The 17,664-nt window shown below is 34.1% G+C and overlaps 1 protein-coding gene across 3 annotated transcripts in view; it reads left to right on the top strand.

Moving 5' to 3' along the window:
• The window catches only part of LOC107072845 (Tetraspan membrane protein in hair cell stereocilia), a 39,466-nt gene extending 26,242 nt beyond the window's left edge, over positions 1-13,224 (top strand). For all 3 annotated transcript variants that reach the window (XM_089170940.1, XM_089170942.1, XM_089170941.1), the window contains one exon: positions 1,524-13,224. In XM_089170940.1, coding sequence (XP_089027066.1) covers positions 1,524-1,657 — 134 coding nt within the window. In that variant the 3' untranslated portion in view covers positions 1,658-13,224. The remainder of the gene's footprint in view (positions 1-1,523) is intronic.
• Positions 13,225-17,664: the final 4,440 nt, after the last annotated feature.

The raw sequence follows: 17,664 nt of genomic DNA, 5'->3' as shown, positions 1-17,664 counted from the left end.
GCAGTACGTTTTTACAATATTATCCATTCTAGCGTAAAAACTGCTAATGCCAGTGGTAGGTTGGTATTACCGTTTTACCGATAAGAATGATAAGTTCAACTACGCGTACTTTTGTTAACGTCTAAAAGAGAACACACGTCTTTTAATCAAGATACATATTTGTAATAAATGTTTCTTTTTTTTTTTTTAATTTACTTTGCTCCCATACAACACTTTACAATTTGTTAGATAGACATTTGATAAATTATTATATTTGTAAAAAGATAGCGCGTGAACAATGTCACCGTTGAAATAATAGCGTCACTATTGACATTAATTTTGCATAGTTTAATTTTTTACTAAGTCTCCAGGGTGTTTGAGTCTTCTCGGGATATGTTGATAATAAGTATCGTTGATTATAGCTAGTTTTGAATCTAGATGTAGTCTTAAATATTTGAGTATCATTACTTGTGGAATTTCTGTATTATATATGTAATTTTAATTTAGGCATTTGACTTTTCCTTAATTTAAATGTAATATGTTTACACTTGTTATAAGGTTTACCTTGATTTACTTCTCACGTATAACCATTCTTCAAGAATGTAAATTTATTCTTGTAGCGCGTTCGTTGCTTGTCGCGAATCTTTGTCTGTGGTAAACATTGCAGTGTCATTCGCAAATGTTAGGATTTTGTAGTTTACCTTTACTAATATGTTTGTCCTGTAGAGGGTGTAGAAAATTAGTCTGAGGATGCTTCCTCGTGGCACCCTAGCTTTGATACGTCTAATGTCTGAAAGAGTATCCTTGATTTTTACGTAGAATGTTCAATCAGAAAAGTAGAATCTTAGAATTTTGTAATACGATGTTTACAAAGATAAGATTTTGTTTAAATCTTTTTCTATACCTATGAAGATGCAGTTGTACAATATTTTTTGTTTGATCAAAACTGTAATTATTATATTGATACATGAGTATTTAGTATCTTAATGAGGTGAAAATGTTAACAGATATTTTTCAAATTTTGTTATTATTGTAGTCTCATATTCTTTGTTCAACTTCTTTCATTAATTTATTACAATAAATGTGTTCATTTAATCGAAATTAGGATGACTCTTTAGGGAAATCGACAAGCGCTTAGAAAATTTTTATTCGGTAGACAAATGTTTTGTTTAAATTACCGAGGATGATGCATCGAGTGAAATAATTGGCTCGACGTTATCTCCTGGGATCTCTCACTCACTCACTCATCTAGTCTATCTCTCTCCCTTTCTCTCGATTAAGCTCAAATCTTGAACTTAGAGTGTCCCTTAGGGTAACCGTATTGTTGTGACAAGTACACATGGGACACGATAGAACGGTAATGCATAAGAGACAAACAGAAATAGAGAGAGAAAGAGAGAGATGCATCTAGAGTTAGAGAATGAAGTTGTGTTAGAACGTAGAGACCAAGAGATACGGGTCCCAAATCAAAGCTGAAATTCATCGGTCAAAGAGACACGACAGGTTTAGGAGTCGATGACGTGCCAACGGTTTATGCGTTTCAGGCAAATGCTCGTTGTCCTGGTCCAGCCATCTCCTCATCGGCTCGGTAATCTTGCTGATGCTGTGCTTCGGTCTGAGTTTCTGCGCTGCCCGACACAAGCCGTCAAACTCCCACACGGATCCTCTGCGCATTTGACAATCGATTCGCGCCTACGCTTCGCCGAAGACGACGACAACCACTCTCTCTTTCGCCACCGTCTGTTGATCGTCTCTCTGATGATGTAGTCAACCTGATGACGTACGTATATACGTACGTATATCTATACTTTGTGTGTATGTATGCGGGTAAGTGTGGGTATGGGTGTGCAAGCAATGCGTGATGAAGCAAGGACGTTTGTCTCTATATGTATGCGTTTATGTACGTGTGTATGTGTGTGTGTATATCTACTTATATGTTACATCGAAGAAGCAGAGTAAGGTGACTAGGAAATACGTATTCCTACGAGAAATTGCATCGATTCTCAATTCTCGTTGCTCTTTCGAATATCGTCACGTGAATATACTCGCGAGAATACGAAATCGATTGTTCTCTATATAAGAATAGTTTCAAATCAAGTTTGTATGTATGTATGTATGTATGTATCTTAACTTGGGCGTTTCTGTATGTATGCGTGTGTGTGTTTGTTTGTTGTTTGTTTGTTTGTTTGTTTGCTCGCCGTGGAAGAGTATGACTTAGTAGATAGAGAAAATAATAAAAAGATAAAAGACGAATCTATAAAGAATCGTCGAGTAGAAGCGATTTCAAGAGTCGTACTTCAGTCACATAGTGGGTTCATTATCGCCATCCTACTCGAAAATTCTCTCTCCTATCATTTTCTCTTCTCTCTTCAATACTTGTATCGATTTTTAAGATTAATTTTCTCGAAGGAAAAATTCCAATTAATTTTAGTTCTTTTTCTTTTTCTTTTCTTTCGTTTCTCAAAGAGGTTTTCTTCAATTTTTTTTTTTTTTTTAAATATTTTCATTGAGAAATTACCTAAGGCAAAATGAACGAAAAATGAATTCTTTTCTCTTAGATCGATTCATGCAAAACCGCCTTTGACTCTTGTGTAAGTATAATATAGATATACCACCCATTGGTGAAGGAATTTTGGCTCTTATCTTATATCACGTTGGCATCCTTTTTCAACTTTAGCTCGCGGTCTTCGAACTCATTCAAATCCTTTCGTTTTGTGAAGATTTGAATTCCTTTATAAACTACTCTCGAGAAAAAGATAAAGAAAAAGAAAGAGAAAACGAAAACGAGTGAGAGCAAGAAAGAACTCTTTCTTCTTTTTCTTCTATTCATTCATCTATCTGTTTTTCCGAGGTTGCTTTTAAAAGCTGGCCGCAGGTAAATTTCCGTCTTTTCCTATGAGAAAGAGTAATAAGAGAAAGAGAGAAAAGGATAGTAAGAAGAAACACGACGAGAGAGAAAATGACGTACAAATGGAAGCGTTAAATTCGGATGCCTCATAGTTTACGCAGTCGCGTATATAAATACGTATATAACATATATATATATACGTATACTAATGTAGGTATTTAGCGATATAGTGATGGAATTTACAACGTGGCACGCTTATCTCCGGCAAAGCTGCGTTGCCGTTGCTGGATTCCACAACCCTTTTCGCGTGGACACTTGTCTCCCAGGGGTTTTAGGTCGTAAACAAATACTTCGTAAGTACGTTTACCCCCGTGTATGGATTTAAAGCTCGTACATACATAAGCTTTAACTTCTCTCTCTACTTGTATATTTCTATATATATATATATATATATATATATATATATATATATATATATATATATATATATATATACACATGTAAATACATTTATATATAGTTATAATACATTATCCGTGTACGGTTATGCTCGCATGCATATACATACAATAAATTTTCACCCTTATCATTTTCAAAGCACTAACTCGATGACGATAAGTTTAGAAATTTTTTTATTACTTTTTATATCATTTTTTCTTTTTTTTTTTTTATTCATATAAATATCTTCATCACACATATTTTTGTCATCCTCCAATGAGATATAAAGTTGGATATCGTCGTTGTTATTTACGGATAAAATATTAGATCAATGAAAACGTTCGACAAAAACAAAGGCATTATCGTTCGACGAATGAAATAAGAAAAAGAATAAAAGATCGTTTTCAATTCAAATGATAAGTTTAACCTTCCTTTTCGTTAATTCTATTAGGGGTTTTTACGTAATAATGCAGATTTTCTCTTACTGATTTTTACCAATTCTTGATTTGATTGCAACACGACATTCGTGCGTGTAATACGTGCTATGCGTATTCCACTCATTCTCTCCATCTCTCTTTTTGTATTTTTCTCTCTCACTCTCCCTCTCTTTTTTTCCTCCTCCCCCCTCCTCTTCTCTCACTACGAATTCAACAATACGATTCACCAAACTTTTTTTTTTCGGTGAAAACGAAAATCTGTGGTAAAATCCAAGGGTTTTTTATTACGTTTTCCTTCTATAATTGTGTGCAGGCATGTGTGTTTTTGTTTCGTTAGGATCAACCGGTCGAAATATTTCACTGACAGAAGTGGGACAACAAAATTGTCGAAAAAAAGATTTATAGAATATCAAAAAAAAAAAAAAAAAAGAACAGAAAAGAAAAAAAAATAGAAATTTTCAAATAAAAAGACAGTTACTACCTTTACGAAAGCTTTTGTAGACTTTATTTTATCGACATCGAATTTAATGTTCTTTTTTTTTTGTGTTTTAAAATTTGATGTTGATAATGATAACGAAAACGATGACAATGTGAGAAAAAAAAAAAACAAAAAAATGAAACGTCATGGCAATTACATATAACGATACTCATTTTTTCCTTAAGAATTTTATAATTACACTTCATTTTTTTTAAATAAAAGAAAAAAAAGATAAATCACGTAAGAGAATTCGGAATCGTTGAATCAAGACATGATATTAGTAATCTACATGTTTTTTTTTTTTTTTTTAAACGAACGTCTAACATTTGAAAAATACAATTCTTTACTTTAGAAATATAATTAACACTTGGCACGCGGGTATACTTCGCCATTAAGTTACGCGTGCAACGCACGTTTTTTCGTGAATCAAGGAAGAGTTTGGTCAAAAATTTCTTGTATCTTATTTTTTATGTTTTTGTCGAATTATATACTACATGTGCATTGAAAAATGCACAATTTATCATATATATATATACCTAAGTTTTTTGTCCATTTCACTGTGTTGTAATTATACATTAGCCGCCATCCACTAAAAATCTATTAAATACGTATTTTTACGTGATCCGGGCTCTAGTGACAGACTGCGAAAAACGTGAAAATACGTTGTCCGCATTCCAAATGTTAAATTCAGTTCTTCCCTTTTCGTTGTTTTCTGTTATGAAAAATTGTAGGATATATGATCGGTATCATTTCATACATTTATTTAAACGTAATAGATAAAGTAAGAGAAAAATAGAATGTGTAGTAAGTTTGGAAAATAAGTATAATAAAGTTGTGAAAAATATTTCACTTATACGCACCAGTTGAGAATCTTACTCCTTACTATACTCTTACGACAATGGTCTGATTCATTTTAGTGAATTTCACTTGTTATAAAAGCGAGAAGAAAACGGTAGAGATTTTTTTTCTTTTTTTTTCTCGTCGCTTTTTCTCTCTTTTGATAAAAAGAAACGAGTAGAACGATCGTATTGAGACGATGGAAAGAAAGAAGTAAAGTTAAAAAAGAGAGAAAAAAAAAGAAAAGGAAAGAAGAAAACGTGACTCGAAGAAAATGAGTATAATTCGACGCGTAAGGTAGTAGCTACCGTGTTCTACCGTTCTGCGGTAAGTTAGATACGATATTTTTCCGATAATTTGAAAATGATCACGAAGAATTGTATTTAATCGAAAATGAAACGTAATATATATTTCTATATATATATATATAGAAATGAAGATTGTTGAAACGATTGGCTGTTTAAATGGAAAAGTTGTTCGACCGAAGTTAAATACTTGTTTTCAGGCGTGTACGTATAACCAGATTTGTTGGATAGAATCTAACCGCGTAATGAGAGTCTCGATACGGTTTTAGCGGTACTCCGCAATGAAAATCCACTCCGATAAATGAGATTTCGATAAATAGAGTTGTATTACAACAGCATGAATGAGAGAGAGAGAGAGAGAGAGAGAGAGAGAATTCGCGGTAAAACAGTAACTTCTCAATGAACCTTTCTCAGGGACTTTACTTTCGACCAAATGAATCGATCAATCAATCAATCGATTCTGAGGATCGTACGAAAAAGAATTTCTATCAAAATGGATCTTTCTCTCTTACTTCTTTTTCTGTTCTTTAGTCGAGAAAGAATCTTATTTCTTGTTAAATCATGTTGACTTTATCTTTTATATTTTTCTCACATGCAAACACAACGCAGAAGAAAGAGATACACACGTTACATATATGATACTCGGAACACACAAACTTGTAAGTCTTACTTTGTCCTTACGCAATCGACCCGATCCCATTTTGCCTTTTATCGACTTCCTACTTCCTTACCAAAAGCACTCGACGTGTTGCTGCTTCTACATCGTTGTAGCAACACAACGTGTCGTGGAAAGGCAAACTTAAAAAGAAAGAAAGAAAAAGAGAGAGAGAGAGAGAGATAAAAATCATCGAATCTCTTTGGTTAGTAAAGAAATAAAGTGAAACGTAAGGGCTCGAAAAAGAAAAAAGAGAAAAGTATCCCTTGCTCTTTGAATTTTACTAGTACGACGAAGAAGACACGAGCGACTAATCGACCTATCGGTTTTCTAGTAAGACGCACACAATGTTTCCATAAGGCGATTGTCCTACTTGATCTTACGTATAAAAGCGACTTTTCCTGTTTTCCTAGAATTTTCTTTACAAGAGACAGTTCTCTTGTATGTTATCTTTTCGTAGTACAAAAGAGTCGAAAGTGGTCAAGAAATAAAAGAAGGAAAAAGTGTGTGTGTAGCCCCGTGTGTGCATGCGTGTCTCTCTGTGTGTATATGTAAGGCACGTAATGTTGTTAACCACGAAGAAATGGTGCCAAGTAAAATGCGGTGGTTAAGTTGAAAACGTTTCCGTTTTTCGTCCGAATTTTTTTTATTTATTTTTTTTTTTCCCTTACTTTTCTTCCTTTTAACCAAGTTTTAACAAGAAATCTTCTCAATTGTTCTCCGTAAAATTTGTTTTCAACTTTAAACGTGTACAATTATCTCATTAGAACCTTACATTACGAAAGGTAAATTTTTTGATTCTGTCATTGTCTCATCGTCGTCATTTACATAATTATCTCATAACATTCGATTGTTGTGATTTCATTAGAAAGTACCTTTTTAATTTATCATTGTCATCGTCTTAGAGTACTCTAGCGTTAATTCGACGTATTACGTTTCAACCGAATCTCATTAGGAAAACAATAGCAGAACAAACAGCTTCCAATTCGAGAAAGATAAATCGTGTTTCATGGAGTTCGAAGAGACTTCACAGACAAGAATGAAAGAGAACGAGAGAAAGCACGATGAAATATATCCGGTATGTAGTTGATTATGCGATCGAACTTACTTCTCGCGGGGGGGGGGGATTGTAGGAAAATTGCTGTCAAGTTCATAACGCGGTAAAGCTAGTCGGAATAGTCGTCGGAAGTATCCGATAATCTAGGTCTAAAACAGAGGTGATAGGGGACAAGTAGAGTAAAGAAAGAGAAAGGTAGAGATAGATTGAGAGAGAAAGAGGATTGGAAAGGGACGGAAGTAGAGAACGAACTAGAAGAAGGAAGAAGGAGGGCTAAAACTCTCGTTGAACTTCTACAAAGACATGGAGCAAGTAGTTTCCAAACGAATGATCGATCTTTCAACGGTCCAAAGTATTTCGAAGAACGGATAGTCGAAGCTAGATGATCCTTTAATTTTTCTTCTCCCTCTATATCTTTCTTACTCTTGTCGTACAAAACGCTCGAGTTTACTTTCCCCATTTTCTTTCGACGACATGAATGAAAACGAGAGAGAGAGAGAGAGAGAGGTTGGAGAAGAACATAAACTCAACAATGGATGCCTTTCATGGGATATTTCGACTTGAATGGCCTATTTTATTATTACTGTCGGCGATCCGGACGGATTCCTTCGCGCGGAAAAGTCGTTCTAAGAAAAAGAAAAAAGAGAAGAAGAAGAAGAAGAAGAAGCACGAAAGAGTTTAGTAAATGTTACCCCCCCCCCCCCCCCCCCCGATGAAAGTCAGGGAAAGAAAGAAAAGAATAAAGGAGAAAGATGAGGAGCAGGAAGAAGATGAGGGGAAAGAAAAGTAGTAGAAGTTGTTCAAGTGATGCCAATGGTGATTCTAGTATGCTTACTGATGTCAATGCTAAGTCACGAGGAGTGGGGGCAAAATAGATCTTTAAGTTCTTGAAAATATACGAAAAACTTGGCACACTCGTTGGTGCTATTCCTCGTTTACGTTCAGATTCTCTTTCTCTTTCTATCTCTTTTTCTCTTTTCGATATTTCTTTTGGTCGGACAAACTTTTCTATAGAAATTCTTATGTCACGAATATTGAAAGAACAAGAAAGGAACATGAAAAAGACGACGAGGATTTCTCGATCATTATCGACGATCGACGATTGCTACCTGTTGCAAAGATTTCAAAAGAATACCAAAGCATTCCTGTACCTTTTTTAAATCTACCTTTACGTTGTTTGAAGTATTAACTCAAAGAGTATATTAGCTGGATTGTTACTTTTAGGTTTATAGGAATTTTTGTATACATATTTTACGAATAAAGGAAAATTACAAATGTGGTATAATGTATTATGCAAAATTTGAAAATTAGAAAAGTGAAAGTGAAATGTTTTTAAGTATATATTTGTATCATTCAATCAATAAGAATAAGCAAAAATTGTTGGAAAATAATAGTCATAATTTTGTTCATTTTACACGTGAAATTTAAGCCTGTAATATTGACGGGTCTCATAAATCTAATGTTCAAAATTGGAGAAACTAAAAAGATCAAGAGAACAAAATATATGGATAGATATGAATTAAACAGAGAGAGAGAAAGAGAGAGAAAGAGAGGAAGGAATACTTCTCGAGGGAAACGTATTTCATATTTTTCTTACAAGAATGCATACCTTCATCTTCTATATCAATTCTTTTTATTACATTCTCGCTTGCCATTGTCGTCATATACTTAGAATTTCTTTTTTACCAAAATGATTGTTCTCTTTCTCTCTCTCTCTTTTTCTCTTTTTTTCTCTCATAGACTATTTATATGACACAATACGTTTCTTCAAAAACGATTTTCACTGATATAAAAAAAAAACGCACATTTGACGCGTAAAAATAATCAATAACGGCTTAATGGAAATTTTTATCACGTTTAAAAATATGTATGTACTTATTTGTACATACATACATGTGTATAAATATATACATAATATACATACTTATCCGTAAATTGACCGATGTTAAAACATCAAAAGCCGTCTTGTTCCATATTCTATATGTAAATACGTATAAAGCAATGTTTTTTTCTTCTTCTAACGTGTTAATTAACAATAATATACGTTTCAATGAAATTAAGCGAACACATATTAAATAATAGTTATAATAATATATAAGTAAGCATTTTCTGACCACAGCTGCTAGTAGAAATCTCTAGAAGATCTGTTAATTTACCTTGCTATCTTGCCTTAAGCTCCTACAAGAACTCGTCTTTGATTTAACTTTGAAAAGGAATATACCCGGCAGTATTTCGAGTGTGTCTCTTCTCTTTAATGGATTTTCTTAATAACGTCGAGGGCACGACGTTGAAGGGATAGAAAAAGAGAAAGAGAAATAGATAGAGATAGAGAAAGAAAGAAAAAGATAAGATCTTTTATGAACTTTAAAGAACATTCTATCTATGTTCCCATAATTTTATATAAGTATCGATATATACATATATGTATGTGAATATATGAACACATACATACATATATATATATATATGTAATATGCATATGTAGATATCTACATCGTACATCATACATTCTCTCTCGATCGGACTATATCAACCATTGGAATTTTCCGTATTTCTCGATGCTTTCGTTACCACACCTTTCACCTTACATCGATCTTCGAACCCACTCGCTTTTCCTCTTTCGCTCGCCGTCCCCACCCATTCCCTCCTCCCGACTACCCTTTTACCTCTTTCCACCCTCTCAACACCATATCCAAGTGCGATTTCTGAATTCAACATACAATGGATAGCATTGAAGCGTAGTTTCCATTCGAGCATTGAAATGCTCGTTCACCGAAGCGTCGAATCTACACTGCGAATGCACGACAATGCTCTCTACAATAGGATTTTGCCGACAGGCATGACCGCAGACGCGGTGATTAATTAGGGTATCCGAAGTCGTGGCCAGATACGACGACGGTAATACTATACTCTCCCGTTTCTCTTCGTCCCTCTCAGTTATCCCTTTCTCCAATCTTTCTCATTCTCTCTCTCTCTCTCTTTCTCTTTATTTCCCCTATGGTCGCTCGATAAAACCGCAAAGTTCACTAGGTGCTCTTGTATTTAGACGTTTAAGATTTATCACTAATTAAGGCTTATTATTCGTATTCCAGGATACACGTCGATAACTAATAATAATTGAGTATGGTCACGTATAGAAATACTTGTACAACCGATCGATTTGATTACTCTCTCTCTCTCTTTTTTTTTCCTCTTTCGTTTCATCCTCTTTGTAATTTACAAAATATGTATTTCAAAAAAGTTGAACGTCGTCGTCGTTGGAAAAAAAGGTTAGTCGTCTATAGTTCATACACCTATCGCATAATAAAAATAATTCGAAGTATAGACTACGGAAAAGATAGATAAAGGAAATAGTGTAGTCTTCGAGAATGAGGATCGATCGTAATAAAAAAGAAAAGAAAAAGAAAAGAAAAAAGGAAAATAGAAAGGGAGAGAGAGAGATAGAGAGAGAGAAAGAGAAAGAAAGAAAAAACAAAAGAAAGAAAACAAAAAGAACATATTAACCGAATGAAGTCGCGTCGTCAATAATTTTCACCACCACCACTACCACCACCCCCTCATACTCAATCCGTTGTTTCACAACCCTCCGGCGTTCGTTATTATTTCACTTACGTCCGTTATGGCGTAGCCATTAAGTCGTTAACGAGCGAAATCGTCGATAATTCTGATGGTAAATCTAATTTCGAGTGTGCAGCGAAAAAATGTAAAATGCTGAAGTAAGCACGTGAGGGAGATCGTTCATCACGTTTGTTGTGTGGGGTGATGAAAAAGGAAAGCAAAATAGAGTGGCAATAGAATAGAAATAGAGAGAGTGAGAGAGAGAGAGAGAGGGAAATGGGGTGTATGGGGGTGTGGGGGTGAGGGAAGGAAAAAAAAAGAGAATAAACGTTAGTTTGTTGAGCGTAAAGAATATACTAAAGAGTTTTTCTTCCTTGAAAGTTTAATGAATTGAATTCATTGGTCAGGAAAGAGAGAAACACATTTATCTTCTAAGAAGGTGAAAAAGTGGGAGAGTGGGGCGGCGGGAAGAAGAAGGAGGGGAGATTTGTTGGAGTGGAAAAGGAAAAGAAGAAGGGGTGAGGAAGAGAAGGTTTAACGAATTACAATACCGACGAGTAAAAACGCCGAAGCTGCTCAACGAGCGAGTTATTTTCCTTCTCCTTCTATTATTTTCTATCTACGTGTGTGCATGTATGTGTGGTGTATGTGTTCGTGTGTGTATGCTCGTGTTTGTTTAGTCCGATCGATCAATTGCTCAAAAATCCTAAAGACTCTCTCTCGTTCATTATGGATTCGCCAACTTAGGGATTATCACGAAGAGATAGTTTCTTTAAGGATCAGAATAAAGGATACGCGTGTGAATCCTTTTCAAGGCTAATCTGTATTACAAAGAAAAAAGAAAAAAGAAGAAGAAGAAGAAGGAGTAGAGACAAAAGAAGAAGAATAAAAAAGAGCGATTGAAAGAACATCGAGGATAATAGCTCGATATGAATAAAAATTGAGGTTGAACTTTGTCAGCACTTGCTAAAATCGTAGTTAAACTTGTAAAGAGGTGATTTTTCTTGTAAAAAGAACAAAAGCAATGTCGAAATTAAAATTTAAATTGTACAACGTCGTATATTTCCTCGATAATAGGAGTAGGCAATTATTTATTACTTTTATTTATTATCCTAAAAAATCATTATATTGTTTCGTGTATTTTTGTGGCTAAAAAAGAAAGGGATAGAAGAGAAATGTTTTTTAAATTTAAGATAGTAATTTTTCCTTTTCTTTTTCAACCACTTATTTATGTTTTGTTAGACAGAAAAAATTATATCTCGAATTTTGTTTAAACCATAATTCTCCCATTTTTATAAATTTTACTTTTTCTAATGGATAGACATAACTTTTCAAGTTGACCACGATTGTTATTTCACGGTTTGTATACTACGCGTACGTACGTACGTACATACGTATGCACGTATGCACGTATGCACGTATGTATGCATATACAAATACACAATATCGTCAGGATGTGTCGTAATAACATTTTGTATCGAGTTTACTTAATTCTTCGCGCGGTGCAAGTTGGAAATTCGTAAAGCAATTTCTGCTATTGTGTAAGCTCTCTTCATTTCGCTATTTCGCATGAATGAGCTTATGGTTCTAACGACCTTACACAGCACACACCGAATCGACCATCGACGTTCCCATAACGTTTTGCATTACAAAGAGAAGAGGTATATCATCGTCAAGTAATATTTCATTAACTACAAAGTTTTCGTAACTAAGTCAAATTTGTTAATATACGCTCTACAAATCTTCTCTACTATATATATGATACGTGCACGAATTAAGCGAACGTTTTATATTTCATACCTTTTTCGGACAATACGAAAAACAATGGAATTTAATAAATGCAAAATCATCAAACGCGCGCGCGCGTATCAATATATTTTTCTAAATAAGTTTTAACTTATTTACTTATTTTTTTTTCATGTCATAAATTTAATTTGAAAACTTTTTAATATCTGTTCATGCTCAAATATATATATATATATATATATATATATAGAAAGCGAGAAAATTTTGAGATTGTTAAATGAATGCAATTTTGTTTGTATATAGTAAGCGTACATATACATATACATACACACACCCACTTATATGTATATATGCCTGGTATATATATATATATATATATATACCTATAGAAATGAAAAAAATGCACTCGGTCTGCTGTAATGAAACGATTTCACGCTCGCAAGATCGTTCATCGACCCTTCTATATTTGTTTTGCGCATCGATTCGAATACCAGACGATTTTATCAGCCCTATCGCGTTTTGATTATTGAGCATATCGTCCTTGATAATCCGTAATCTAAATGGGAGCATCGGCTTCGAAGCATTGCTCGAAATCTAATTATTCTTCATTATCCCTTTGCAAAGTGGATATCCGTAGTTGAAAAGAAAGAATAAAACGTTTCGTGACGTGGAACGGACAATTGTTAAAAAGAGGAGACAGATGTATATGAACGTTGCGTAAACGTGGGGATGAAATAATGTATGTAATAGAAAAAGAAAAAGAGGAAGAAAAAAAGTGTGAGAGAGAAAAGAGAGCATGTACTTTGTCTGCACATTAATATAACAAGAGCATTAAGTATTCCTCTTTTTCTGACCGTTTAAAACCGTATGAGAGACTCATCCTCTCTCAATAAAAAAGAATATTCCAGAGAAATATTGTAAAAAAAAAAAAATTTTGGTAAAAGTTTTACCAACGTGCGAGTACGATAAGAGATTATTAAATTAATGGATGGTTTTATCGAAGTTAAAGATAAATATGTATCTATATTACGTACGTACGTATGTTGAATCTTTCAAAATATCATAATGAACTTTATAATCCGAAAAGAAGCGGTCTTTATTAAACGATATAATCGTTTTATTAATTGTAATAGTAAAATTAAGATCTCTTAAATGCTTGTTGCGTTTTTTTTCTTTGTTTCTTTTTTTTTCATCAAAGGAATGACGAAAAATTATGCGCGTGTCGTTGGCGATTGTACATATTATTATTATTATTATTATTATTATTACATGAATATATAAATATATACATACATACGTGCATGCGATCTCACATGTACATATGTGTTATTATAGATATTCGATGTGACGTAAATGTTAAATATTATTATATTTTATAATAAAAGCGAAAAAAAGAAAAACACACACTTAGAAAAACTTTTTGAAAAATGGTTCTACTACTCCTAACTGAATTTTCTTTTTACAGAGAAAAACGAACATTCGTCTTATGAGAAATTTAAAGAAGAATATATTTTTCTTTTTTTTTTTTTTTAATTTCTTACAGCGATCGATATATTTTTTAATCATCGAATAACAAAATCAGGTAGGTACATACATGCAGTACAACATATATCAAACTGAATCGTTACGAATTAATAAAATTCGTACCTTGACGTTAATAACGACTAGCCCAACATCGTCTGAGTTCGATCGACTCTTGCTATTTTTGTGTGCGGCCGTGCATAAATGATAAAAAAAAAAATAAAAAAAATAAAAAACAAGGAGAAAAAAATGCAAACATTCGACTCTCGCACCCTTCGACACATCCTCGTCCATCATTTCTCCTGTGAATGGTTCTACGTCTAACAGGACGCGCCCCTGCCACGTATTTTAATAATCATGAGATTTCTCGACTTTTATACGACACGAAATATGTATATGTATATTTATTTCAGGAAATTCTGTGATGTATTACAGCTTACGCAGAAAGAACAGCTTGATCGATGACTTCGTTCTTTTAATATATACATACATACATACATACGCGCGCGCGCGTGTGTGTGTGTGTGTAATATATATATTCACGTATTTTCTAAATTATCGTTTCTTCTTTATACATACATGTACACACAGATACTTAAACATAGTTGCATTCGTTCAACACAAAGTACTTTCAAGAAGTTAGATAATCATTTATCGATCTAAAGTTTCGGTCGTTATAACTTTGCAATAATTTTAACGAGAGATAATTCTTAGCTGGATCGATGTTCAAAAATAGACGAATAAAAAAAAATGAAAAGAAAATAAAAAGAATTGGAGCATTAAGGTAGCATTACATGGAAGAATGTAATCTCGGATCTAACATAAGATTCATTACCATCGCCATGTTTTAGACGTTAAGTCTCGTAAGGTAAGAAGGAAGGAAGTTAGTTTGGCATATGAAGGGCTTTTATATATAACTTCGGTAAAACTGAAAATAAACGCCAATTAATAAACGCTCGGCAGTTCTCGTAATTAAAGTTAGACGACGATCGTTAACGTTTAAAGATAAGATTTATTTCGATGAATCGTTAATTGAAACGACACACCTGGGGTGATCTCCTCCTCGTCAGCGGAAAGTGGGATGATAGAAAAAACGGAGAGGTGGAATGGAACGGGAGGAGGGAATACGGTACGATGGGTGAGAAGGGGGCGGCTATGCTATGAGAGGACAGGAAAAGGGAATAGGAAAAGTATTTTATCGCTCGCACATGCAGACATTCGGGCTGCAGTTCAATTTACGCGCAGATGTACGTGACGTGAGGTTCGCGCACGTTTGGCACCCTCATCCCCGAAGCCCCCTTTAATCCCCCTTCTCCCACATTCCCTTAGAAGACGAACGGGCCAACGTGTTTACGTTTAAGCCTGACTGTCAAGAAACTTTCAAAAGATATCTCGCATATTTTTCTATTTCTGTAAACATCTTTTTTTCTCTCATACCCCTTATTTTCGAAAACTCATTAGTTACGCGTCAATTGACGTGTTCTTAATACATAAATATCCTCTTCTACACACATTTTTCTCTTTTTTCTTCTTTTTTTCAAATATAAAAAGATCGATCGTTAAACTTTTTCACGACGTTTATTTAGACTTTTATTTTCATATTTTTTTCGTTGCTACGTTTTCATTTTTCTTTTTAACACTTTTAATCCACCAGTTAAATTTATTTATTTGTTTTTTCGAATAACAGATTCGATCGAGATTATTTTTTATACTTGATGGATGTCGAGTCAGACTCGACGTAGCATCATCAGATTCACATTACAGGTGGGATTATAAATTGTGAACAAAAAAAAATTAAAGTAGCAAGTAAAGAGACAAGAGGTTTAGTGGTTGCATCGCGCGATTAAGATCATTAATATTGTTAAAAGCTTTGAGAAATTATACATTGTTTCTATATACCTATCTTTATACTAAAGCAATTATTAAAAAGGAAACTTTTGAAAAATAAGTTTCCGATTATCATAATACATAAACCTTCCAAATTAAGCAACACAGTAAACTACAGATCTGAACATTTGAACATGTACGTTCAATCAAAAATCACAAACTATACTTTTGGATCCGAAATAATTTATTTAACTAACATTGCTTTAAAATTTCATAAATAATCCAATTTATTATTATTAAAAGGCATCAATGATTACGTATGAAAATATTAATAAAAAGCATACATTTCCCAAACTTGATTTTTCCCATTAAATATTTGTTTGACGAACTATAACTCTAATTGACATTAATTTTAGTTAATGAATTTTGGTTGAACATAGACGTTATTATCTTTCAATTTCAATTTATAAAATATAATAATAAAACACTTGTTTTTTTTTGTTTATTTTTAAAAGTATCGTTTTTCTTATAATAAAGCCAATCAAATAATTTAAGTACACAAATTTTATCTCCATTTCTCTCTCTCTCTCTCTCTCTCTTTCTCTCTCTTTGAAAGTATATCATATCCTTAATATCGGAGCTGGAAGATTGGCTTCAATTAAGATTTCAAAATTAATTTACCTTTGTTAAGAGGAAAAGTACGTAATGAGAGAAGAACCCTGCCTTCGGTGATATCCCAAATCGACGATTTTTGTACCTTTATCGAGGACATTTGAACGAGGACTACATAGAAGACGATGGTAAAGAAGAAAAAAAATACTCTTGGTACTCGTAGAAGATACATACGAGTATTAAAAAGCTAAAGAAAGAAAGAAAGAAAGAAAGAAAGAAAGGAAGAAAGAAAGATAGAGGAAAGAAAAAACAAACTTCGTGTATACTCTCTTAAAAATTCATGCTTGTCAATCCAAAACTCGAAAGTATAAATTGCAAAAGTTAAAAGAAGTCGCTTCGCTATAATCGCTGGTTAAATCTGTCTTTTTCTTTATCTCTCTCTTACTCTCTTTATCTTTTTCTCATTTTAACTTCACCTTTATCTGTATTACACTTACACGAAACGATCAATGAAGGGCCCGGTGCGTAAGAACTCGCGTAGTTTTCATAGCATTTGCCGACGCGGCTCTTGAACCCACAAAGAACGAATACCCCCTTGTGTCTTCTATCCTCCCATCCCTCTTTTACTCACACCCTCTTTATTCATCCACCCACCTGTCTTCTGTCATTGCCCTCAACCACCGGATATTAAAGATTCGGATATAGCCAAAATTATAAATGACGAGGTCATGCGTTCGGGTCACGAGGTCGTCTTTCTCCACCAAACCTGCACCCCCACCTACCTCCCCTTTTTCTCACCCACTCTTTCTTTCTTTTTTTTTTCATATTTCTGGTATGTCTCATCGCAAAGGTAGACTCTGCTTTCTCGTTCTCGATAGAAGAATGAAAAAGAGTGAGATAGAGAGAGAATGAAAGAAAGAAAGAGAGAGATAGGGAACAACCAAGAGGAGGTTGCGAACTCGTCCCGCATCGATTTTACCGGTGGTTTCAGAGGGACGCTTCTCTCTCTTTCTCTCTCTCTCTCTCTCTCTCTCTCTCTCTCCCTCTCTCTCGTTCTCTGCTACCAGCCTTGTCTACCGGCTCCTCGTTCATTATTCAACGAGACCGGTGAATCGAGCATCGCGCCATAATGGAAATCCGACGATGACCTGTGCCATCGGACCGCGAAGCACCTGCTACACTCGATCTCCTAGCTTTTCTACCCCCTTCCTATTCTTCTCCTCCTCCCTCCTCTCTTGGTTGCTTACATAAACGCTCGTTCATCTTTTCTTTCGAGATTTCTTTATCGTTTCTTTTTATTCCACTTCTTCTTCTTCCATTTCTATCTTTTTCCTCGATATGTGTTTGTGTATGTGTGTGTGTGTGA

Source organism: Polistes dominula, unplaced genomic scaffold (assembly GCF_049000335.1).
Source record: "Polistes dominula isolate Pdom_NZ unplaced genomic scaffold, Pdom_raw_medaka contig_31, whole genome shotgun sequence".
Classification (NCBI taxonomy): Eukaryota; Metazoa; Arthropoda; class Insecta; order Hymenoptera; family Vespidae; genus Polistes; species Polistes dominula.
The sequence above is the reverse complement of the archived record's forward strand: the minus strand, read 5'-3'. Positions and strand labels throughout refer to the sequence as shown.